The following is a 26,274-nucleotide window of genomic DNA, read 5'->3' as shown; positions in this document are numbered from 1 at the left end:
TTTTATTTGTTTACCGTTATGTCAGAGAACCGTGAACATGCAAATGAGATACTTAATTATTAAATATTTATTTTAAAATCTCAGGGGTATTTTAAGCAAATATATTAGGGGAAAGATGTTCAGGTGACAAAAAAGTTTGGGAATGTCTGCATTACATGTAAATAAGAAATAACGTGAATTTGTGCATTTGAATGTGTTTGAAAGACAAAAGACTTCCAAAGCTATAGTAATACATGGTCAGATAACCTAATGGGATTCTTAACATTCTTTCAAAACAATCACTGTAGGCTGTATATGGCAGAACGAATAAAAGAGCGGTTAAATACATGCCTTACTTTAAGTGTAGCGTATAGGTGGCAATTTCTTTGTAACATCAAAATGGTATATGACTACGCTTGGCAACTAGCATATATTACAATGCTAAAATATATACACTGAAACAGTTTTTTAAATGAAATAATTACAGTATAGAATGAGTCGAGTGTCTTGAGTCTGTAGGAGTACACAAGCTTTATGCTCCCTGCCTGAACTGATGTGCCTAGAAGGAGAGCACAATGTTCCTAACACTGCTTTCATTGTCTGAAGACACTATAATAAACCTGTGTGTGTGTGTGTGTGTGTGTGGTTTGTCCCACGCATCCTGTGGCTCCTTGTGGGAGAGACACTCTTCACATCCGTAAGGAAGTAGAGTCTTCCTCTTGTGTGTGTTGTGTGAAGAACCTAACGTGTATTTATGAAGAGCATAACGTGTACTAATGTTTATGTGTTTGCTCCATCTTTGTTTCATCATAAAATACATATTTGTAGGTGTATATGTAGACATTTTGTCTGTGTTTTATGTTTGATGTTTGTTTTTCATGTTGTGCCAGGAGGACGGGTCAGAGCGAGGTTATACCCCCCCCCCACACACACACACACACTCACTCACTCACTCACATGCAAGTGTTTTCTCCTGAAGAGCAATTTCCTGTGTTGTTTAATTAGTGATCTGACTCTGACATCTGCCCTCATTAAATCTGATTTACTACAAAAAAAAGAAGAAGAAAAAAGAGAGAGCGTTAGCCAGAAACATTGCCAGTGTGCTCTTGCATACTGCGGTAGTAAAAAACCTGAGTACTCAAGGGGGCGATAGAGTTACTGCCAAATGTTTGTGCAAGTAAATAGAATCCTGTGATGATGTATTTTTTGTAGGACAACCCAGAAGTTAGCATCACCCTCTTTCCCTTGTCAAAAACCCAATAGGATTTTTCCTATTGTTTTTATTAATAATAATATTTTTATTAATTACTTGTAACTCAAGACTCACCCACTTCAAAAACTCTACAAAAAACTTTCGTTTAAAGGAATAGTTCACTCAAAAATGAAAATCTGCTGAAAATGTACTTACCCTCAGACCATCCGAGATGTAGAAGAGTTTGTTTCTTCGGAACTGGAATTGGAGAAAATTAGCATTACATCACTCGATCACCAAAACATTCATTAAATGTTGCTTCCGGTCAAAATATCTATAGATAGATAAATAGTCCATAATCTATAGTAACGCTTTCTCCAGTGAAAAAGTAATCTTGTCTGAATCAGGAGCGAAATATGCACAGATCAAGCACTGTCCCAACAGTTCTAAACAAATATGTCAGTGGATTTTAAAATGAGAGGATGACAGAGAATGGGCTTTTTCACTGGAGGAAGCGTTATTATAGATTATGGACTCATATTTTGGCCAGAAGCATGGATTTGTTTCTTACAAACACGCAGCTTTTGTCTTCACAAGACATTAATTGATGGTCTGGAGTGGTGTGTGGATTACTTGTGGATTATTGTGATGTTTTTATCAGCTGTTTGGACTCTCATTCTGACGGCACCCATTCACAGTAGAGGACCCATTGCTGAGCAAGTGATGCAATGCTACATTTCTCCAAATCTGTTCTGATGAAGAAACAAACGTATCTACATCTTGGATGGCCTGAGGGTGAGTACATTTTCTGCAAATTTTCATTTTTGGGTGAACTACTTTGAGGCAATTTTCAGCAAACTGAAACATAGGGTGCACAAAATAATTGTGTGAGATTATAATATGTTTTCCTTAGTAGATAAAATATTGTTTTTAATGGATTTTTTAAATTTTTTTATTAAAAAATATACTTTAACTTGCAGAATGACTCATTAATGCACAGCTCATTTAGCAGAGCTCTGTATAACAGGGAGGAAGCTCAGCACACCTTACACCTGTGTGTGCGCCTGCTCTGAATCCTCCCACTGAATACTGTCCCCATGACAACCATGTAAATGTATGTCCTTACTGACCAGATCTGACACACAAACACATGCATTCCCACACATTCTTTCAGAGCACTAAAAATGCTAAACATGTTTATGATTCAAAGTATCCATTCAGTTGGAATTGGAATAAAAAGGAGAATATGCTGCAAAAGAAACTAATGAAAGGAAAGCTGTCATCTTTTTTTCAATCACACTCACACACACACACACACACACACACACAGAGAGGCAGATACACGCAGTCTCTTCAGGGACTATTTGAGTTGATGAGGAGAAGAAGAGCGCATTGAGATTGTATATGTTTGTGTGTTTTCTCACAGTTGGCTAGATGAGCCCCGCGCCTTTTTTTGGGCGGACGCATCCTCCACATCTGTCTCAACAGTCGTTCACGGCAGAAGCTTAATCTACAGGTAATGCAAGCACACCCATTGTGAAGTAATGTAAACTTAAGAAAGAAAATCTTTATTCAAGAACAGTTTGGTTAGATTTAACTGACATTTCCATTTGATGCCTACAGTAGTTAGGAGCTGTAGTGAATAAGCCCGCTAACGTTAACCGTTTTTTTTTTTGAATAAGGTCGCTAAAGTTAGCCGATGACCATAAAAAAATAAGTTGTCAATTACATGAACTATTAGGAATTCACGAGTTTGTCGCAAATGTTGGTTTTTAAATGATAACATGTCAGAGAAGCTATTTGCTCATCACGTCGTCTGGTTTGAAGCCCGGTTCAAGAACATTTAAATATGGTGTCTGGCCTGACTATGGTGTGTTTGTTTTGTTTACATGTAGAGACATGTTCTAAGATTATTTCCATGCATTTAGAGAGATGAGATCGACCAGGCACAAAAGGCAGCAGTTGCCAATTGCTGGCACTTAAAAATGAACTTTTGAATTAGTATTATGAAATCTACCATGTTACCGGTACTGTTAAGAGTGCAGATGAATTTACACAGTATGTTAAAAGAGCAGTTGTTGAATTTTTTTTTAATGAAGTGTTCAAGTATTAAAGGAATTGTTGATTTATGCCATGGAAAATTTTATTTTTGATAACATTGTTTTAATATTGTATTTTGTTGCGCTGCACAACCCACATGTTGATACACTTTGAGTGAAATTAATGTTTTATTTAAATAAATACTACTCAAAATAACCTTGTCCTGTCCTCATTGCTTTATACAAATGTTAGTTTTTGCTTAGTCTTATGTAACTTTATTATTGTGTGTTCAGTCAACTTGAACCATTTAAGGCAATCGGTTTCCTCAAACGGTTCGAGTTAACCTAACTTGTCGGGTTTTACAGTGTATATATATATTAGTATATTCATATATATATGAACACAGATTCACAGAAAAGGCATCCTAATCAAGGACCTGTAAGTTATCCATACAACAAATTTAGAGCACGGGGAATAAAGGAGAGTTCATGACGCTTGGTTTTACTCCTGGGTAAAACAAATGTCATGTGCCGCCGAAGAGAATAAGTAGGTGATGGAGCCATAGGCAGGAAACAATGCAATGGTGATGACGAGTTAACCTAACTTGTCGGGTTTTACAGTGTATATATATATTAGTATATTCATATATATATGAATAACACAGATTCACAGAAACGGCATCCTAATCAAGGACCTGTAAGTTATCCATACAACAAATTTACAGCACGGGGAATAAAGGAGAGTTCATGACGCTTGGTTTTACTCCTGGGTACAACAAATGTCATGTGCCGCCGAAGAGAATAAGTAGGTGATGGAGCCATAGGCTGCTTTTGGATCCTCTCTACCTCCTCAGAGAGACCTTTAGGTAGACCACCCCATACTGGACTAGCATATTCGAGAACTGGCCACATAAAAGTCAAATATACTTGTACCAAAACATCACAAGGAAGACCCGCTGTTTTTGCAGCGCAAAGATAGTATATTCTGGGGCGCACCTTGGAAATAATGTACTTAATGTGGGCATCCCATGACAAGTCAGAGGATATTTGAACTCCAAGCAATTTAAAGGTGGAAACTCTACTAACTGCATGTCCTGAGATAACAGGAGCGGGAGGGGAGGGAATGTTGTCCTCTCTCCTGGCACTAATGACCATGTCCACCTTGATTTGGGAATCTCAACACTAATTTTCCATGTCAGCTGTCTGTCTGTAGAATCTGAATTTGATTTAGCGAGAGCGTATGAGGCAGAAGCACGTGTTACCTGCTATACGTTCCTGCTCTATAGGTTCCTACCGCGCTTATTCTATAGAAATGACGTGCGGCGCGGAAGCTGAAGCGTGTAACACATAGAGGGAAGCTAGTCTCGCGCTTCCCGGAAACGGGACCGCAGAATCATGGCGACCGTCTCAGTGCGCCAGTATCACCGCGGTGGTTTCAGTTTCGAAAACTGCAAGAGGTGAGGTTTATCATTTGGTGTAAGATGGGATATAGCCGGGGAAGTGGGGTAGTTTTTATTTCACTGTTTCGGTGAAATAAAAAAGAGCTTGAGTGGGTTTTTAAAGGCCTTTTAGCGGTCGGTTGAGTCACGGCCTTTCTGAATGACTCAGGAGAATTTACCCAAACTCATATGTATAGCGGGTATTTTTAATGACAAATACATTAAATGACATTGTACGTTATGTATACAATTTAGAAATCTGTTTTATAAGGTTAACGTGTTTTTGGTTATTATTTGTGATATTTTGTTGTAATTGCTGGGCTTCGACCCCGCGCTTATTATAGTCTATGTCGCAAGTTCAGACTAAATGAACAATTAAACTCTCAAATAACATTAGTTTATCCATTTTTACATCAGAAATCACTTTTTTTAATTAATCAAATCATTCTGCGATTTGTATTTGATTAGTATATAACAGAAAAGTGTTACAGCAGCAAAGACGAAGCGTTGAGTTGTTGTCTTTATTTATTTATTTAAATGTGACTAATGCTTTCTGTTATATAAACCCAATTAGGTTGGCTTAATTAGCTTGTTTCTGTATAAATGTAAGTATTTTGCACTAACCACAAAAGAGTGCTTATATGAAGGTGCATTAGAAGTGTCCACTAGTTGTCAGGAGAACTTGAGAGCCGATGAATCTGTTGTTGACAATGACATGCTGTCAGTATGAATCAAAAACTTGTAGAGTACATATGCTGACTGGTCAAACCAGTGGCTTTCCACTTTTTTGTTGCTAAGGTAACATCTTATTTAAGTTCCTAAATAAGCGGAGTTTAAATATAGAGAGCTGAAAAATTATATTTGGGGAAAAAATGTGAAATGTTTGTGTTGTTATAGAAATGCTCTTCTGGAAGCAGACATCAATAAGCTCGGTTTCAGCTCTCCTGCTGCTCGTAAAACCGGCACCACCATTTGTGGAGTTGTTTACAAGGTAAGTAAAAAGAAAATGAGATGAACTAGAAGGAAGATTGCTTCATAAAAATCACCTCTCTCGCTCTCAGGATGGTGTTGTTTTAGGTGCAGACACTCGTGCGACTGAAGGAATGGTTGTCGCCGATAAGAACTGTTCTAAAATTCACTACATCTCTCCCAACGTATAGTGAGTGCAAACACATCATAACGCAATTTACAATCCCAGAAATCCAGTGACATTGTTCGGAAACTGTCTCTCTCTCTCTCTCTCCCTCTCATTCTGTAGTTGTTGCGGAGCCGGTACCGCAGCAGACACTGAGATGACCACACAGATCATCTCCTCGAACCTGGAGCTCCATTCTCTGTCCACCGGCCGTCTCCCACGAGTCGCCACCGCCAACCGCATGCTCAAACAGATGCTCTTCAGGTAATGAATCATCACAGCGCTCTATGATGTGAATGTGCACTACCAGATCAAATGGTTGGAATAAGAATTGGTAATGTTTTTGAAAGCGAGTCTCTTATGCTTACCAAGGCTGCATTTATTTGATAAAATTGCAGTATATACAGTAATTTTGTGACACTGTAGACTGGAGTATTGGCTTTTATATTTAAATAGAAAACAGTTATTTTATATATTTTACAAATACATAGAGCCTTGGTGAGCATAAGACTAATAAAAAAAAAAATTAAAAAAAAGAGTAATTATTTCAAACTTTTGATCGGTAGTGTAGTGAATGAGTCTACTGTGTGTTTCATATGTAGGTATCAGGGTTATATTGGTGCTGCGTTAGTTCTCGGAGGGGTTGACTCCACTGGCCCACAATTATACAGCATCTATCCTCACGGATCAACAGACAAACTGCCCTATGTCACTATGGGTGAGTCACATACCTGTATGAATATATCTTCCTATTCCACCAAAAGGGGGAGACATTGTGTGTGTTTCTGAAAAGCCTTTGACTGATGCCAAGATAGATGTCTGTCTGACTGACTGACTGGCTTTGCTAGTTGTGCCCCATATGACATGACACGTATCATTTAAAGGGGTCCTATTATGCCCTTTTACAAGGAGCCTTGGTGAGCATAAGACTAATTAAAAAAAACAACAACAAAAAAAAGAGTAATTATTCCAAACTTTTGATCGGTAGTGTAGTGTATGAGTCTACTGTGTGTTTCATAGGTATCAGGGTTATATTGGTGCTGCGTTAGTTCTCGGAGGGGTTGACTCCACCGGCCCACAATTATACAGCATCTATCCTCACGGATCAACAGACAAACTGCCCTATGTCACTATGGGTGAGTCACATACCTGTAAGAATATATCTTCCTATTCCACCAAAAGGGGGAGACATTGTGTGTGTTTCTGAAAAGCCTTTGACTGATGTCAAGATAGATGTCTGTCTGACTGACTGGCTTTGCTAGTTGTGCCCCATATGACATGACACGTGAATATCTGTTATTGCAGAAGACGCTCTATTAGATTGGCTCTTTCTCACTGCTAACATCAGCGCGTGTTTGTTTCATCAGGTTCTGGATCTCTGGCAGCAATGGCTGTCTTTGAGGATCGCTACAAGCCCAACATGGAGGTAACCCTCTGTTATGTGCATTTATATGTCTTTTTGGTTCTTATTTTAACGTTTAGAGTTTTGGGGTTAGCAAGGTATTTTTTTTTTCCTGTTTGTTTTAGAAATTATTGCTTTTATTCAGCAAAGATGCATTACATTGATAAAAAGTGAGAGTAAAGACGTTTATAATGTTACAAAATAATTGGGTTTTAAATAAATGGTGTTCTTTTGAACTTTCTATTCATTAAAGAAATCCTGAAAAAAAATCTTAAAAAAATTAATCACATTTTTCACAAAAATATTAAGCAGCACAACTGTTTTCAACATTTATAAAAATAAGCACATTAGTATGATTTCTGATGTGAAAATGAATCATATGACACTGAAGACTGGAGTAATGATGCTGAAAATTCAGCTTTGCATCATAGGAATAAATCATATTTTTAATACATCAAATTAGAAATCAGTAATAATAAGAAATGGTAATGTTTCACGATGTTATTGTTTTTACTGGGTTTTTGATTTAAAAAAAATGCAGCATTGGTGAGCATAAGGGATTTCTTTTAAAAACATAAAAAAACACCCCTAAACTTGAGTGTTGGTGTATGTGTGTATGTATATGTATATGTATGTATATATATATATATATATATATACACACACACACACACACATGTATGATTATAAACAGACATGGACATATTGACAATATCCGAGAGTTTCCAAAACAAACTGATGTTTAAACTTCATGGGAGATAATCGTAATAAATAAAAGAAATACATAGTAATTTTGGGTTTGACATTTGAAATATGAGCTGTAAATTGCTTTTTGCGAATGCAGTATGCATGTAAATTGGTTAAAACGCATATGAACAGTCTATTCCACTGCAGTTAAGATAATGATGATGATGCTGGTTGTGTCGATCAGGAGGAAGAGGCCAAGCGTCTGGTGCGGGATGCCATAGCGGCCGGTATCTTTAATGACCTGGGCTCAGGCAGCAACATCGACCTGTGTGTGATCACCAAGGGGAAGGTGGACTACCTGAGACCTCATGATGTGGCCAACAAGAAGGGTGTCAGGTGAGCATCTCTACTGCCAGAGGATCATCACCTCATACACACCTGTCTAAACTTTGCAGTTAACACTTGTTGCACGGTGGCATGGAGGCAGTGATGAAATCTGTATAATCAGTCTAATTCACATGAACATCTGATTGTGTGCATTTTAAAAAGAACCTTAAACTGACATAAATGCCCAGCCAGCATATACAGCTCTATAAATGAGTAAGAAAAGGCATGTTATGATTATTACATAATCGGCTTATTGCAATCATTGTCCAGGTAGGCTAAGTCTAGACACAAATGGTCAGTATGATTTACAGTCTGTTAATGCAGGCCGCCACATGCGTGCATGATATTAATCAGATATTTGAACCAAATGAAAGGCTCATGCTTCACTGTTCCCTTTTAAGGGAGGATAAGATTAATGGACGCCCTGAGTGAGTAACCCGTGTGTTAAAACGTGCTCCATGTCTAGACAAAACTGTAACTTGCATGTGTTTGACTAACCAGGTGTGAGTTTGAAGTAGTTGAGTTGTTCAAACTGACAAGCTGTTTGGTGATTTTTCTCTTACAATCTTCTGCTAACATCATTATACATGTTTTGTAGAGCACCAAAGTGTATTTCCGTTTTATCTTGTGAAAAACATCAATGTTGCAGTCCTGATTAGAGTTGTGTGTGATTAGACTTTAGTTTCTTTGCAGGAGTTGCATCTTCTTTAATTTCATAGTTTTTTGTGTGTGTGTGTATTTTCCTCACAGAACCGGAAACTACAGGTACAAGCATGGAACTACCGGTGTTCTGACGAAGGCCGTGACTCCTCTGAACCTGGAGGTGGTGGAGGAAAGCGTGCAGACCATGGACACCTCCTGAGATGACACAACCCACCACACTTTGACCTGTTTCTTTCCCCTATAACCAATGTCCCCAAGTCTTATGTGGTGGTTTAGTAATTTTTCATTATTTCCAATAAAAGAAGTTGTGAGTTGAAGTTTGTGTCTTTTCTTGTGCATCTTATCAGTCTCTTCTGTGCTATTATTATTATTATTAAAAAAAGCATGGGATCATCTATTTTGGGTAACCCCTTATTTTGTGTTTTTAATCTAAACATATGGCAGGCAGATTAAATACTGGGTCAATTAATGTCAAGATTTTTTTTAAATATGTTTGAAAGAAGTCTCTTATGCTCACCAAGGCTGCATTTATTTGATCAGAAACACAACAGTAAAAAAGTAATATTGTGAAACTTTATTACAATTTAAAATAACTGTTTTCTATATACCTGTTTTAATATATTTTAAAATGTAATTTATTCTTGTGATGTAAAGTTGAGATTTCAGCATCATTACTCCAGGCTTCAGTGTCCCATGATCTTTCAGAAATCATTCTAATATGCTGATTTGGTACCCAGGGCACATTTTTTTTATTCTAGTTGTGCTGCTTAATATTTTTGTGGAAATTGTGATACATGGAAATAAATACTGACACCCCAAAAGTTTGAAAGGTAGTAATGTAACATGCAACCATGAAGGATTCATATTATGTAATTTGAATACTGCTGTGCATGTTTTTCATCATTCTAATATGCTGATTTGCTGCTTAAAAACATTTATTTTTTACCTTCAGGGTTCTTTGTTGAATTCAAAGTTAAAAAGAACAGCATATATGTGACCATGGACCACAAAACCAGTCATAAGGGTAAATTTTTCGAAATTGATATTTATACATCATCTGAATAAATAAGCTTTCCGTTGATGGATGGTTTGTTAGGATAGGATAATATTTGGCTGAGATACAACTATTTGAAAATCTGGAATCTGAGGGTGCAAAAAAATCTAAATACTGAGAAAATCACCTTTAAAGTTGTTCAAATGTAGTTCTTAGCGATGCATATTACTAATCAAAAATTAAGTTTTAATATATTTACAGGAAATGTACAAAATATCTTCATGGAACATGATCTTTAATTGATATCCTAATGATTTTTGGCATAAAAGAAAAATCAATAATTTTGACTCATACAATGTATTTGTGGCTATTGCTACAAATATACTCCCAGCGACTTGACACTGGTTTTGTGCTCCAGGGTCACATATTTGAAATATAAATATTTTGTAGTATTATAAATGTCTCTACTGTTACTTCCGATCAATTTAATGTGTCTTTTTCCTGGATAAAAGTATTAATTTCCTACAAAACAACTAAATCTTACTGACCCCATACTTTTGAATGGTAGTATGCATACATCATTCTCCAAAAAGTCTGAATAAATCATTTGAGTTGTGAAGATGCGCTCAAGTTACAGTAGCTGAAAGGTTGAAATACAAAGGAGTAAAAGTTTGATATGTATCGTTTCGTTTGATAAAAGATAGTATTTAACAATATATTTATTTATCACCAGGGGGCCCTAAATAAAAACCTTAGAAAATACAAATTCTCGATAATAATTTTGGGTCTTCAGAAAATCTGGGGGAAAACCCCTGATTTGAATAACACTAATGAAAATGGTTTAAAACGCTTCAGATGTCCTTCAAAACACAGCTGTCACAAAGTCAGTATCTCCAGTTACATTTTATTGTTAATTAATTACACATTTATACATAAGAAAATGCTTCCTAAAAAACAACATCTCTTTGGAACAATGTATATAATGAATACTTTCATATGGTAGATATCCAACACAAGTGTTTTTCCTGGCAAAACACTTGACAATTGTATGTGTGTGTGTGTATCAGAAACATAAAGAGAGATAAGTAACGCAACTGTACGGCTCTTTATATGCTGTTATGAATATAAGCCAACAGAAAAAGTATGTATAAATAGAACCACCTTGCTTTGACATCATCAACATGAGGCAATGGTCACCTGACCTGACCAACTTTCTCTAAACCAATCAGCATACAGCACTGTGATACATCATTCGAAAGCACAACAGAATATATATCGGCATTCCTTTCAATGCAGATCTAGGGAAACGCTCAGCTTAAAACAGTATAGACACTGTTCGTATTCTCTCTTTACTCGTTTCTAGATCTTTCTATAGCTTGATCAGTTAGATTGAGAGAGCAGAGATTGCAGGTTTGCGCAATGGTTCTCCTCGTTGCTGCAGGTGTGTGTGTTTGTATCAGGTGCTTGACGTCCACATGTGCATCTGTTTTGCGAACTGCAGGACGAAGCTGATGTCGGGCCGCTGGTCGGGATCTGGGTTGATACACATACTGACCAGATCTCTGAGCTGCAACACATACAAGGTGTGCAGTTTACAAAACTGTTCACATGCTGTATTTTCATGATTTGATTGTTGAGATGGGCTGTTACAGAATCTAGCGAGCTGACTACCTAGACAGCATCTTCATAGTATTTCATTTATGCAAGAGTTCAAATGTTTGAGATCAGTAAGATTTGTATTTTTTGAATGAAATGAATACTTTTATTCAGCAAGCATGCGTTAAATTGATTAAAAGTGACAGTAAAGCCATTTATAATGTTACAAATTATTGTTTATTTCATTATATTCATCAATAAATCCTGAAATAAAATCTATCAAAGTTTCCACAAAAATATTGCGCAGCACAACTGTTTTCAACATTGATAATAATAAAAGCAGCAAATCAGCATATTAGAATGATTTCTGAAGGATCATGTGACACTGAAGACTGGCGTAATGATGCTGAAAATTCAGCTTTGCATCACAGAAATAAATTACATTTTAAAATATATTCAAAAAGAAACCAGTCATTTGAAATTGTAATAATATTTCACAATATTACGCATTTTACTGTATTTTTGATCAAACAAATGCAGCCTAGGTGAGCGTAAGAGTTTGTAAAAACGTTAAAAAATGTACCGACCTCAAACTTTTCAAAAGGAAGTGTATATTTCATTTTTTTTCCAGGATTGCTTATTTATTTATTGTTTGTTTATTTTATTTATTTCTGCTATAAAGCATTATTTCTGCCCATTTTTAAGAATTAAAAAAAAGGCAATTGCTACTTTTTATATCAGAATTATGACTGTTATTCTTGCAATTCAAAGAGCTTCCATCTCACAGTTTTGCCTTTGCAGAAATTGCAAGATATTTGTGCATCATGTGTTTTTGTGCTCACTGGAGTATTGAGATGTTAGCTTTACTCACTGGTGTAAATGTGTGTGTTTTGTACCTTCTGTGAGTAGTGCTCTGATGGCAGAGGAGGGTAATCGCACTGTTCGATCTTTTGGCACAATGAGAGCAGGTTCATCTTGTCACTGTAGAAGGGGCTGTGCAGAGCTGCCATCTGAGAGACACACAAATAACTCATAAAAAGATGATAACGTGATTGCAAGTGCATTACCGTAAAATAGAATTTAGTTTGTTTATACATATTAAGGGACAAATTAAAATACTTTTTATGGTAATCAACCGTTGTTGAGCTTAACTTGTACTGAATTTAACTACACACTAATTTTAATATTACAATACACACCACAATACAAACAATCTGCCCTAAATAAACCTTAACCACATTTAAAAATATTTTTGCATTTGATTTATTAAGAAATGTAAGTTTTACATTTCAGTTCAAAGACTCCTATAACAAATTCATGGGTTCAGAGGTTGAAAACCCTGGATTTAAATGCATCACATGTGCATGATATTTATTTATTTATTTTAAAGAAACTAATACTTTTATTCAGCTAGGATGCATGAAATTGTTCAAAAGTGGCAGTAAAAATTATAATGTTACAAAAGATTTCTATTTCAAACAAATGCTGTTCTTTTGAACCTTCTTTTCATCAATGAATCTTGAAAAAAATCACAGTTTCCACCACAATATTAAGCAACACAACTGTTTTCAACATTCAAAATGATTAGAAGTGTTTCTCGAGCAGCAAATCAGCATATCAGAATGATTTCTGAAGGAGCATGTGACACTGAAGACTGGAGTAATGATGCTGAAAATTCAGCTTTGCAATCACAGGAATAAATTACATTTTAAAACATATTCAAATAGAAAACAGTTCTTTTAAATTGTAATAATACTCACACTTTTTACTGAATGTTCAATCAAACAAATGCAGCCTTGGTGAGCATAAGAGACTAAATGCATTAAATCAATGAATGCTAGTATGAAGTTATGAACGTCACGTGTATGTGTTTGTGTACCTCATACAGCAAACATCCCAAGGACCAGATGTCCGATTTGAAGTTGTAGCCGTTTTCATGAATTCTTTCGGGAGACATGTAATATGGAGTTCCAACTGCAAAAGACACAGACACATGTCAAGCAGGTATCTGTGCATGTATGAATTTGAATTGACTAGCTGGTTTTGTTATTTCAGTCTATATGTATGCATGAAGTGTGTGTTTATTTGAGTGTTTGTGTGGATGGTCAGTGGTACCAAGAGAGTGCGCAGCAGTGGTTTTGGAGCTAAAGAATCGACCTAGTCCAAGGTCACCGAGTTTGACCTCTCCAGTAGCTGTGATGAAGACGTTGGCTGGTTTTATATCTGATACACACACAAACATTCACAGAAGAACAAAATAAATGGGGGCACATTCATGTAAAATTCATGTGTGTCTGTATTAGAAAGAAAGTTAGTGAATTTACCTCGATGCATGACTCTGCGGGAGTGCATGTGTTCCAGTGCGCTGCACAGCTGCACGAAATACTTCCATATCGTTCGTTCAGGAATCAACCTCCGCTTCTTCTTAAAATACTACACACATGCCAGGGTTACTATCGTTAACTAAAACTAATCCTAAAACCGTAAACATTGTCTTTGCTTGAAACTTATTTTATTTCAGCTAGTTGCGAAGATGTTTAGTTTAAGTTGTGATACTAAAATAACTAAATAAACTAATGCTAAAAACTACAACTTAATAAAATCTATAAAAACATATAAAAAAAAAACGAATAAAAGGAGAAAAACACTCAACAAAATTACTAAAACTTAACTAAAATTAAAACAGAAAATGCAAAAATTAAATCCAATTATATATATATATATATATATAAACTATAATATATCAATAATTTTCAGCTTGTTGCATAGGCATTTAGTTTGTTGAAGTACTAAAATAACTAAAATGATACTAAATAATACAAAAACTTACAACTAAATAAAAACTCTATATACATATAAAAAAAACTATGAAAAAATGACAAAAACACAACTAAATTGCAAAAATATGGACTAAAATTTAAATGAAAACAGTAAATACAAAACTAAATTCCAATTTAAAAAAATTAACAACTATAATATATATCAATAATTTTATTTCAGCTAGTTGAGAAGGCATTTAGTTAAGCTGAAGAACTAAAATAATTAAACTAATACTAAAAACTACAACTTAATAAAAACTATATATCGTATATACACATATTTTAAAAAATTTAAATAAAACTAAAAATGAACAAAAACTCACAACAAAGTTACTAAAACTTTAACTAAAATTAAAATGAAAACAGAGAATGCAAAAATCAGATCCTATTCAAAATATTAACAAAAACTATTATTATAAATTACACTGACACATGCACATTTCATGAATTATTTTGACAAAAAAAAAGAGGATCCCAAAAGTTATTTGGCCGTTTAATGTGTCCCAAGAGACTGACCTTAATCATCTGGGAAAGGTCACCAGCGCCTGCTAACTCCAGAACGATATTCAGCTCGCTGTCTTCAATAAACGAGTCCAGATACTTAATGACGTTTGGATGGTTCAATTGCTGCAATCACAGAATGAATATGAAACGTCACCAACTTTCACAAACAGAGATATGAGTATGAGTTTAAAAATGCACGCTGCTAACCTTTAACAAGTCGATCTCTTTAATGCAGTCCTGCTGGGCTTTAGCATCCATCATTTCAAAAAACTGAGAAAATAACACAATCTTACAACATCCACCCAGACGGCTGTGTAAAATATGTATGTCATTTAATGTTGAGTAATGAATGATAAAATGGGTTCTTGGTTCATCCGTCACACTAGCAATGTACGGTTAAGTCAAGTGCATTGCATTATGGGATTGATTATTCCACACAGATTTAGTATACAAACTGCAATCGTATGAGTAGTATGTTATAATGCAGTTTAAAGACATGTAAATGTTCACCTGTACTTTCTTTAGTGCCACTTGCTGGTTGTTCAGTAGACACGTGGCTTTATAAACCTCACTGAACTGACCGCGGCCGATCTTTTTCTCGATGAGGAAGTTGGACATCAGGGAATAGAATCCATATCCTAACATGTTCCTCTGAGAGACAGACAGAGGAACAGAAAGAGAGTGAGAGTCAGAGCAGTGTGGTAATGTCAGCATTATTGCTACAATGATTCATAAAAGCTTCTGTCTGCTGTTGACGAGTGTAATAACAGCGTGTACCCACGTGAGCCCAGGCCTGTGCCAGCAGCTGCACGTGAGTGTGTGTGTATGCGTGTGTGTGTGTGTGTGTGGTCAGACCTGGTCGTTCTGTACCGGCACTGTGTAATTTTGATTCTGATCTTGAAAGCTGTTCTGCTCCATAATGACATTCCAGACCTACAGGCAAACACAAAGGAGAGAGTCAATCAAAAGGCTGACATTCGCAGCAAGCTACAATGATTCATAAAAGCTTCTGTCTGCTGTTGACGAGTGTAATAACAGCGTGTACCCACGTGAGCCCAGGCCTGTGCCAGCAGCTGCACGTGAGTGTGTGTGTATGCGTGTGTGTGTGTGTGTGTGTGGTCAGACCTGGTCGTTCTGTACCGGCACTGTGTAATTTTGATTCTGATCTTGAAAGCTGTTCTGCTCCATAATGACATTCCAGACCTACAGGCAAACACAAAGGAGAGAGTCAATCAAAAGGCTGACATTCGCAGCATCTGCTTAATCAAACGGGTCGATTCATTTCCAGATGGCTGCTTTGTTTAATTGTAGTTTTTCAGTAACAATAAAAACAATCCTCAATCGTTCAAACAAAGCCTGGGCTCAAATAAGCAGCTGTCAGTGCTTTAAACCAGCAATGGATTATTACAGACGAGAATCATTATTACATTTTCTCATATTTAGGAGAAGCGATTGGAAGAAACACAGAATTAAGAATTGAATTTTGTGTTATAAATCATCCTGCATTTTTGGGGAGTGTATTAGCCTTTTGATGACATTCAACATATATTCTCTATTTTTATGTATTTATTTGCTCTGAAATACACTATTGTTCAAAAGTTTGGGATCAGTAAGGTGAAGCTATGCTCACTAAGGCTGAGGGGTGCATTATTTGATTAAAACACAATAAAAACAGTATTTTCTATTTGAATATATTTTCAAATGTAATTTATTCCTGTGACGCAAAGCTGAATTTTCAGCATCATTACTCCAGTCTTCAGTGTTACATGATCCTTCAGAAATCATTCTAATATGCTGATTTGCTGCGCAAGAAAAAAAAATATTATCAATGTGAAAACAGATGTGCTGCTTAATATTTTTGTTGAGAACATGATACATTTTTTTCAGGATTTGTTGATGAATAGAACGTTCAAAATAACAGCATTTATTTTAAATAGAATTGTTGTAGCATTATAAGTGTCTTTACTGTCACTTTTGATCAATTGCATCTTTGCCGAATAAAATTATTTTCTTAAAAAAAAAAAATCTGACCCCACCTATTGAACATTTAATCAGAGGAACATTTCAATCCGACAGCCAACTGTGATTAAAAATAAGTAGATCTAAAATGTTTCATGTGAGTAAAATCCAGTATTTCAAGTGTTGCTTGCTAAATGTTATATTACCAGCAAAATTATCACAAATGTAATGTGAATATTCAATATATCGCCCAGACCTATGCTGCATCCACACCAATAGGTGTCAGCATAACGTCTAATACCACTTCCATTTATGCCACTAAAACATGAAGAAAATATTTAGTTTTAAAGAAAAAAAAAAAAAAAAACACTAATCTTACTGACACTAATCCTGACTCTAAACAATTAACATTTTCCCCCAATTTATGATTTCTTATTCTAAAGTATCAATGATAAGCAGTAGGAAATTATTATTATATTATAATATAATATATTATATTATATTGATGAAAACATGCATTTAGACAAATTCTTCCTGTCCCTTGGCACCCTGTTTTAGTAAAAAAAAATTGAAAATACTGAGGGAGATTCTTTAAAAGTTCTTAGGTACTACATGTAGGACATGAAACGTATTACAGATCAAAAGATAAAACCTAGTGTACTGAAGCATGGGAGGGGATACACCATTCTACTTTATCCTGATAGTGATTCTGATACCTGCAAAATGATGCTTTATTTGAGCTTGACAGTAACGACCATGCCTAACAGATGGGATCGCTCGCGTCTCACTTAAACCTAACCCATTAAAAAAAGGTCAGTTTTGGTTTCAGTACCTATGTAGGATTAGTGTAACCTGAGAAAAGTGCTCCAAAGAATTCATCGCAAGTCTGCTGTATGTGTGCAGATGCATGGGAACAGTGGTTAGTGTGAATGAGGGTGTGTATGTAGTCTTCAGGGCACGTGTTTTCTGCTGCACTTTATGGCTTGACATGTACAAACAGCTCCTGTTTTATTTTAAAGCAAAATCCAGACCTAACCCTAACCCTACTGACCCACATTCACAAATACACACAAACACAAATTACTGTTCCTGTAACATTCCGTGCCTTTGAGGCATAATAAAGAATTAGCAGAATGAGCGTGTGTTGAACACGTTTTTAAGTGTGTTTGTGTGTGCGTGCGTGCACATGTGCTTTAAAGGGATAGTTCACCCAAAAATGAAAATTAGTCCATTATTTACTCACCCTCAAGCCATCATAGGCGATTATGACTTCCTTCTTTCAGATGAACGCCGACCTCATACGTCATCCGCCCGGAACGGCTTCCATTTACAACAGTGAGCGCAAGTTTCAAATTTTTTATTACGTTTTAAATATGGTTATTTTTCTTACAAAAATGCATCGATTCACTACAGGAGGCCTTTGTTCACATTCCGGAGCCGTGTGAGGCACTTTTTTATTATGGATGGATGCACTTTATTTCACTTCTTTTGGGCTGATTCACTGCAGCACCGCTGAGTGCCATTAAACAGCTTGGAGGATTAAAGACAATTTTTTATATAACTCTGATTCGTCTGAAAGAAGAAAGTCATATACACCTAGGATGCCTTGAGGGTGAGTAATTCATGGGCTTATTTTCATTTTTGGGTGAATTAATTAATATTGTCTTTAATGTTGTCAACAGCATCTACCCAAAGTTATATAGAGTTATTTTTGGATATATACGTATATGGAGATATATATGCAAATATCCAAACACTATCTATCTATTGATAGAAAGTTATATGTATATTTTTGGATGCATATTTGGAAATATCTAGATAGATAGATAAAGACAGTACGCTAAGAGAAAACAGACTGAATGACTGTGTAAACTATCTAGCCAACATGAGTACAGTAATACTGCTGACTACTATAATCATACTGTAGCTAATCATATATTAAAATAGATCACAGTACACAAAGAGCACATATTTTTCTCATTTATACAAACAAACAAAAACAAGTCAGTTCCTGCTTACAGGGATGAACAAAAGAGAGATTTTGTGGAAGGGAAGGAGAGGGTGGTCCTGTACCAATTTCCTTCCATTCATGTAAAGAAAAATGCAGAGGAGGAACTCTATCCTACCGCCTGCATCAGTGTCACACACACACACACGTCTGGTTTACTATCCTTGTGGGGACTCTCCATAGGTGTAATGGTTTTTATACTGTACAAACCGTATATTCTATCACCCTACACAATCCTACACCTAAACATACCCTTCACAGAAAACTTTCTGCATTTTTACATTCTCAAAAAAAAAAAACTCATTCTGTATGATTTATAAGCTTGTATCTCCATGGTGACCTCAATTTAGGTCCCTAAATTCCTAAAACAACTCCACCTTTAGGTGACACGAGTCCCCATGAGTCAGTGTGTATTCTGGTTTAAGTCCCCATCGGGATAGAAAAACATGCACACATGCAAAAACATGCACACACACACACACACAGGTTTGTTTTTGTGAAAAGTGGAAACATCCCACGTAATGGTTTTTATACTGTACAGACCGTATATTCTATTGTTTACACCAAACCTACCCCTTACAGGAAACTTTGTGCTATTTCAGATTTTCAATACACTCCATTCTGTGTGATTTATAAGCGTTTTGAAAAGTGGGGACATGGGGTAATGTCCTGAAAAGTCACCTTCTTGTAATACCTATGTCATACCTTTGTCATTATACAAATGTATGTCCTCATTTGACACAAAAACGAGCACACACACACACACACACACACACAAAAGGAAACATTATAACAAAGACACACATATGGAGGTGCAACACTCTGTTCAAACACACACCACTGTGCATGTTTCCAAAACCACACTGCCTATGTGTGCTTGCGGTGTGTATTTTCAGATGGGTTAGCAGTGAATCGCATTTTTCTTAGAAACCATAGAATACTTAGAAACCTGACAAGCGTCATCTTGCTAATGCTTATCAACACGAGATTTGTATCACACCGGCTATATTTAGAATCACATATAACACTTATGAAAGTGTATACTGTTTCTAGCATGTGCCTTTTCTGGAGGGGAAAGGGTGTAGTAGATGGATGTATCAAAATAACTTTTTACCCCCCAAAAAAGTACTGTACTTTGTAAAAAATGACTTTTACTCTGTAAAAATGCTACTGTAAGATGTCAATTGGTACTAGATATGGTGAAAAACTGTAAATGCTTTAACATCACATGATATGTAATTTTATTGTAAAATACTTTGTTTTACTTATTATGGTGGTTATCAGTATATTTTTGAGGTAAAAAGTAGAATGATATTAATTAACATTATATCACTTAATGAAATATACAAGTTATAAAATAAACAGGTACCAATGTAATCTCATAATACCTGAAGCATTGTCACTCACTGTGTTTTATAATGATACATTTCTGATGTTTTTTGCTTAAATTTAACATGATAGATAGATAGATAGATAGATAGATAGATGTGTTCAGCAGAAGAAAGCAGCTTAGATTGTAATTTGTGGATGAACTATTAGAGGTGGTCTTGAAGAAGTAAGTCGGTTCAAGCAGTCTGTCTTCCTCTAACTCTGGTGAGTCACGCGCATCTGTTTCCGCGCGGTAAAATGCTACAGATCTAACAACTCAATAGCAAAAACCCCCGTCACATATCCACTATCTCACTTCCAAAAAGGCCCGAGCATGTACAGAAACCCACACACACGTGTCTGATCAAACAGACCTGCATGATAATATCATTTGACTTGACGAAAGAAGCCGACATCAGTAGCCTACTGCATCGTAATCTGCCACAAAAATGAACACTGAACAGGTCCGAGTTGTTTGGCACTGATCTACTGCGACTGGATGGAAACAACATAACAGACAGTTAAAGTCATTAAATAATCACATGCATATACTCACTACAACCAACTAATTATCTTAATAGCCTAAATATTTTGACAGGAAGAGACTACTTGACATGTCAACTACTTAGTTACCCAAGTTTATGCTGTTTTAGTTAGGGATGGGCGTATCGATCCGAAGTATCGATATATCGATACTGACGCGAGTATCGAAAGTATCGATACTCAAACAAAAAATATCGATACTAAGGTGCATTTTATTTACCAGTGTTTTTTTTTATTTAACAATAATAATAATAATAATAATGCGTACAATATGCATTGAATTGGACGAATAACCTTTGTTAGCTTAGCTTATGTTACAAAAAATTTACAATTTTGAAATACGTTGATGGTTGTATTTTTTTGTATTTGATCTCAGTATTCCTATCAATGTTGTATTAGGGTTTTTAAATGCATAATAGTAACCCTAGAATGTGATCAAACAGTTTAAAATAGCTGGGCTAAGATATATACAAAATTTTAAGACTGCGGAAAAATATGTTAATTCAGTATACTGTCACAACAGGGACAAAGAGGCAGACAGGCAGGGTAATGTAAGTCAGAGAGTTTAATAACAGGAACTTAGGAGAGGCTTCCAACGGAAAAGAGTTCAACATAGGCAGTAAGAGAAGCAAAAATATTCCTATCAATGTTGTATAAGGGTTTTTTTATGCGTAATAGTAACCCAAGAATGTGATCAAACAGTTTAAAATAGCGGGGCTAAGATATATAACAATTTTTAAGACTGCAGAAATATGTTAATTCAGTATACACATTATCCCACCGGTTACAATTGTGACTGACCATAAAATAAAAATTTTCACACACTTTTCCAAAAAAAAAAAAAATTATTATTGATTTTTTCAAAGGGTTACTAATGACACATCATTTGGATATTTTCATGTCTGGGAAAAATTGGGGATTGAACGGGTTAAAATGCGTTTTAAACAAAGTTAAGTGGTTTTCATTACCCATTTTACTCTTAGTAATTTAATAATTTCATAATTTAAAAGTTTAGTGCTGAAGTATCGAATCGGTATCGGTATCGACGATACTGCCTTGAAAAATATCGGTATCGTATCGAAAACAAAATAAGGGGTATCGCCCATCCCTAGTTTTAGTAATATTGTGAAGACAATTCATATTCTGAAGGCTTGTTCGTTTATTACGAGTTACTGAATGCCACGTGATTAATTTTCAGTAGTGTTTTAAACTATATTTTTAATATTAATATTTTTTGTGTGTTTATCATGCAGTGTTTTTAACGTGCTTCCTGTAGTATGAGTCATCTCAATAAAAAGGAGAAGAAGAAAAAGACTTCTGTGTCCCAAAACACGTGAATGGATACAAACAAACAGTGTGTGGGCGGAGTCAGAACGGCAGCTTTTCCTTATAAAAAACAAGCGCTCTGCAATACTATCATACAAATAACTTGAACATTAAAAGCGACTTATTATCATCATAAATGAAGCAAAATCACATGCAAGTGTTGATTCAGAGCAGTACGTTATATTTGCACATATAATCGAAGTTACAGTGTGAAGGTGGGTGTTCCCGCTGAACTAGAGGAGCATTTATTTTATACTTAATGTGCCTTTTATACTTGCTTATTTCCCCTATACAGTATTTACAGTGCAATACAATTGTTTTAGGTTTATTTATTGCCATTAAAGCTTCTGGAAACATATCAATGAGCGGAACTAAGGCCCTAATATGCAGAAAACAGATGCATGAGCTTTCAAAACAGATCTACTTTCCGCGCAAGAGCATTAGATGTGAACTAAAGCATATGCGATACTCGCACTGCCTACCTTGCGTTGATCCATGTACATTTAATCCAGAGCAACTAAACAGCCATGTGTTCATTTCAATTCTCTCTCTTTTTTCCTTATTGCATTACAGCGACGTTATGCACCCTAAGAATAATTTGGCACGGTCCTTCTCTTCAACATGAACACGTTGTGCAACTGTAACGCCGTATAGCGAGGCGCACGAGCATCGTGTTTTTACAGCAAACTGGGTTAAAAGTCACGCAGCAGTTGTACTTACCTCTCCAGCGCGGCGCCTCATACATTTACAGGGCTGAAAAATGCTGCAAAGCCCCTTTGGTCAGTTTCCAGACTCACTAATGTCACGGACCACGCAAGTTTGAGTCACACCCCGCGCATCACATGGCTGTGATCTGTGACTACAGTAAGCCACTTTCTCTGTGAGACCCAGTAAGGGAAGAAAACATTCAGATGTTTCGCTCTATGGTTAGCAGCATACAATTCTTCTTCTTATTATTGAATGATAATAATTATTATTTATTTTATATTTTATTTAAATGTGACAATAATGTCACCACTTAATAACTAGGCTACTAAAATAATAATTATTTTATTGTTATTGGTAGTAGTAGTCATACTAGAAGTATTTAACAATGAGTCATAATTAATTTTATATTATATTATTTATTTTATTGACATAATACCACAACCACATAATAATATTAATAATTTAACAATAAGTAGTCTGATAATTATTGGTTCTATAATCGTTTTTACTTAATTTGTTTTTATTAATATATTTATATAATAATAATAAGTAAAATATAACAATAATAGGTGGTCTAATAATTATTTTTGTATTAAATTATTTATTTTATTTTATTGACATAATATGAATACCACTTAATAATAATAATAATAATAATAATAAAGTTGACTTTTATCTTTATAATTTTTAATAACATAGTAGTAGTAGTGGTGGTGGTATATTGACAGAGAGATGTTGTCTTTTAGAAATTAACAAATTAAGCTCTACAGCCTAATAATATGTTCCGACCTATAGGATGGGTAATTTAGGCAGGTTGATATTCTATCACGATGACATTGTTTCGGTGTAACCCCAAGGGCAATAACGGTAGGAGAGCAAAACCCCCAGACTTTTCATGTGGCCTGCTATGGTTTATGGAAAGCGGACCCACACCTTTCTAGAGATTGCTGCCTCTCTCGGTCTCTCGCACGCACACACGCTCATTTTCAACCCGAATAGTTCTCATTCTTGTGGGGAAATTATGAACAAAAGCACCCACAGACACCATGTCAAAGATTGCTGTTGCAGACACAGTCGTGTTTGACACGTGTTGTACTAGAGGAAGTGGCAAAGATCTCTGTTTAGTGGCATTAAAAAAAGAATAACATAAAACGGTAGAGTATGTGGAGGACTTCTGCTTTTTCATTTTAAGTGTGTGTGTGTGCATAGAGGAACTATGAATGAATGTGTGGTGTGTGGATTTTTATTCTTTCTTGAGCAGTCATAGGCATTTCAGAAATTAGAAATACACTAGCACCCCCTCGAGGTCTCAGACAGTTAGAGAGAGAGAGAGAGAGAGAGAGAGAGAGTGTCAATACCATGAATACAGTAATCATTCGGTACCACGACTAGCCGGTGAATTTGTGGGTCATTAGGGAAGTTTAGGAAAATTGGTGTAAAAATTATATTATATAATATACGTTTTTATGATATATAAACCATATATTTCAATATATAATTATAGTATTATAATATATAATTAAAAAATCTTACTGACCTCAAACTGTGGAATATTAGTGTAGATTTAGTATTTAATGTATTAAAGGGGTCATATGATGTTGCTAAAAAGAACATTTTGTGTATTTGGTGTAATGAAATGTTTATGCGGTTTAAGGTTCAAAAACACATTATTTTCCACATACTGTACATTATTGTTTCTCCTCTATGCCCCGCCTTTCTGAAACGCATCGATTTTTACAAAGCTCATTGTTCTGAAAAGCAAGGTGTGCTCTGATTGGCTGAATACCTCCAGCATGTGACCAAGCGGCAACCTTCCGGTCTCTCTCTGAAACCAACACGGAAGTGACTAAAACTGCAATTCATCGACTGGCCGCTAGAGGCTGGCTCCAAAAGGGAGTAGACTCCCCATATTAAAATGCCCAACTTTACAGCAGAAAAAAATGTTTACAGCCTGGTACAAAAAGTGGTTTTGGTCTATATAGCTAATTTTGCCCTTCGTGACAACTGTGAGGGGGGTCAATTTTTTTATAACTCATTCGGTCTGCATAATTAAGGGCGTGGCCACTTGAGTGACAGGTGGATTGTCGCTGCTGTCACCACCGTCGAGCTAGGTGGGCGGGGTTTCAGCATCCAGGTGCCACCTCTTTGGCCATTTTCGATTATCCGGGAGTGACGCGTGGTGATGGGCTGCCAAGATGGCGACGGCCGACTCCGCCCACTTTGAGCTTCATAAACGCTCTTTGGAAACCTACAGGTGACATCACGGTCTATACAGTCTATGCATGTGACGTTAATGTTACGTCCCTTACCATACTGTGATGCCGTGTCCTGGAGCGACGAGACAACAACATTAAAACCCATTATAAACGAGGCGTTTGTTGCATCCAGTGGGGACATAATTACGGATTATAATGACTTATACTGTCTCTTATACAAGCGCTATTCTACACTGCTCAAAACTCGCTTTTGAATCATCAGTGGCAAATTCTTTAAAGGGGTGGTTCATTGCGATTTCACTTTTTTAACGTTAGTTAGTGTGTAATGTTGCTGTTTGAGCATAAACAGTATCTGCAAAGTTACGAAGCTGAAAGTTCAATGCAAACGGAGATATCCTCTTTTAAAATTCTGGCAGTTTAATGCCTACAAAAACGGCTCGTAGGGACTACAACGAGTTACTTCCCGGGTTCGTGACATCACAAACCCAGATAAACCCCGCCCTCGGGAAAAGGCAGTAAAGGGGGCGAGGCCATGCTGCTCTGCTTTAGAGAAGAGAAAGAGAAAACTATAGGTGCACGTAAAAATCTATTCATACACGAATCGTGATTCTGTCTTCTAACGATTCGAATGTATTCACAAGTTTCAAAATCAATGTTCTAAAGCAGAGTTTCTTATTAATACTGTTAGATGCGCACTAGGCGGTTTAGCCAATCACAACACTGGGTTTGCTAACCAATAAGATCCCATCGCCTATTTCTGAGGGCGGGACTTCATAAAAACAGGAAAAGATCAGCCCGTTTCTCAGAGAAGGGACAGAGTGGTGTGGAATAAAGGTAAATTATGTGAAAAATAAAGTTTTTTTTTTAAACTAAGCACTAACCCATGTTAAACTGCACCCCATAAACACAACCAAGCCTTGAAAAAGACCAGTGAACCACCCCTTTAAATATGAACGTACTTACAGTCTGTTAGTCAGAACAGCTGGCATTGTAGTCTACTCTCCAAGGATCGGAAAACAGTCCTCCATAACATGTGCTGCACACATCTGGATATTTGGGTTGAAGTGTTCTGGAACAGTGTTGTAAATACAACTTAACCACTGATTTCTAGTCGTGTCCTCACGCCTTCTTTGCGTGAACATTTGGGCGGCGTTATGCAAATCTTCCCACACAGTGACGTAGACATGTGGGGGCGTGTTTGAAAGAGGCGTTTTAGGAGGGCGTGCGTCTTAACTTTTATAAAGAATATCTCTTTGGGTTTGAGACTTTAGTCTTTGCAACTTTAGGGATCTTATCTATTCACGAACAGC

The 26,274-nt window shown here is 36.1% G+C and overlaps 2 protein-coding genes across 5 annotated transcripts; one reads left to right on the top strand and one right to left on the bottom strand.

Annotated features, from left to right (window-relative positions):
* Nucleotides 1-4,568: 4,568 nt before the first annotated feature.
* LOC107584569 (proteasome subunit beta type-7-like) lies at nucleotides 4,569-9,240 on the top strand. The gene is made up of 8 exons (XM_016271256.1): nucleotides 4,569-4,667; nucleotides 5,547-5,640; nucleotides 5,711-5,808; nucleotides 5,908-6,048; nucleotides 6,387-6,502; nucleotides 7,152-7,210; nucleotides 8,118-8,269; nucleotides 9,011-9,240. The coding sequence occupies exons 1-8, from the start codon at nucleotides 4,606-4,608 to the stop codon at nucleotides 9,120-9,122; spliced, it is 834 nt and encodes a 277-aa protein (XP_016126742.1). The 5' UTR covers nucleotides 4,569-4,605; the 3' UTR covers nucleotides 9,123-9,240.
* A 1,574-nt stretch (nucleotides 9,241-10,814) lies between these two features.
* Nucleotides 10,815-22,877, bottom strand: nek6 (NIMA-related kinase 6). 4 transcript variants are annotated; one of them, XM_016271251.1, is made up of 10 exons: nucleotides 22,761-22,877; nucleotides 15,962-16,039; nucleotides 15,347-15,487; nucleotides 15,044-15,106; nucleotides 14,849-14,959; nucleotides 13,838-13,946; nucleotides 13,629-13,736; nucleotides 13,393-13,487; nucleotides 12,410-12,523; nucleotides 10,815-11,484 (listed from the first exon to the last, which is right to left on the bottom strand). In XM_016271251.1, the coding sequence occupies exons 1-10, from the start codon at nucleotides 22,779-22,781 to the stop codon at nucleotides 11,374-11,376; spliced, it is 951 nt and encodes a 316-aa protein (XP_016126737.1). In that variant the 5' UTR covers nucleotides 22,782-22,877; the 3' UTR covers nucleotides 10,815-11,373. The 4 variants fall into 4 exon arrangements, with proteins under 4 accessions (XP_016126737.1, XP_016126738.1, XP_016126739.1 ...); XM_016271252.1 differs by lacking the exon at nucleotides 22,761-22,877 and adding an exon at nucleotides 22,523-22,737; XM_016271253.1 differs by lacking the exons at nucleotides 15,962-16,039; nucleotides 22,761-22,877 and adding an exon at nucleotides 15,692-15,796.
* Between the last annotated feature and the right edge of the window lie 3,397 nt (nucleotides 22,878-26,274).

This window comes from Sinocyclocheilus grahami, unplaced genomic scaffold (assembly GCF_001515645.1).
Source record: "Sinocyclocheilus grahami isolate Dianchi unplaced genomic scaffold, SAMN03320097.WGS_v1.1 scaffold61.1, whole genome shotgun sequence".
Classification (NCBI taxonomy): Eukaryota; Metazoa; Chordata; class Actinopteri; order Cypriniformes; family Cyprinidae; genus Sinocyclocheilus; species Sinocyclocheilus grahami.
This window is presented reverse-complemented; position numbering and strand designations above follow the sequence as displayed.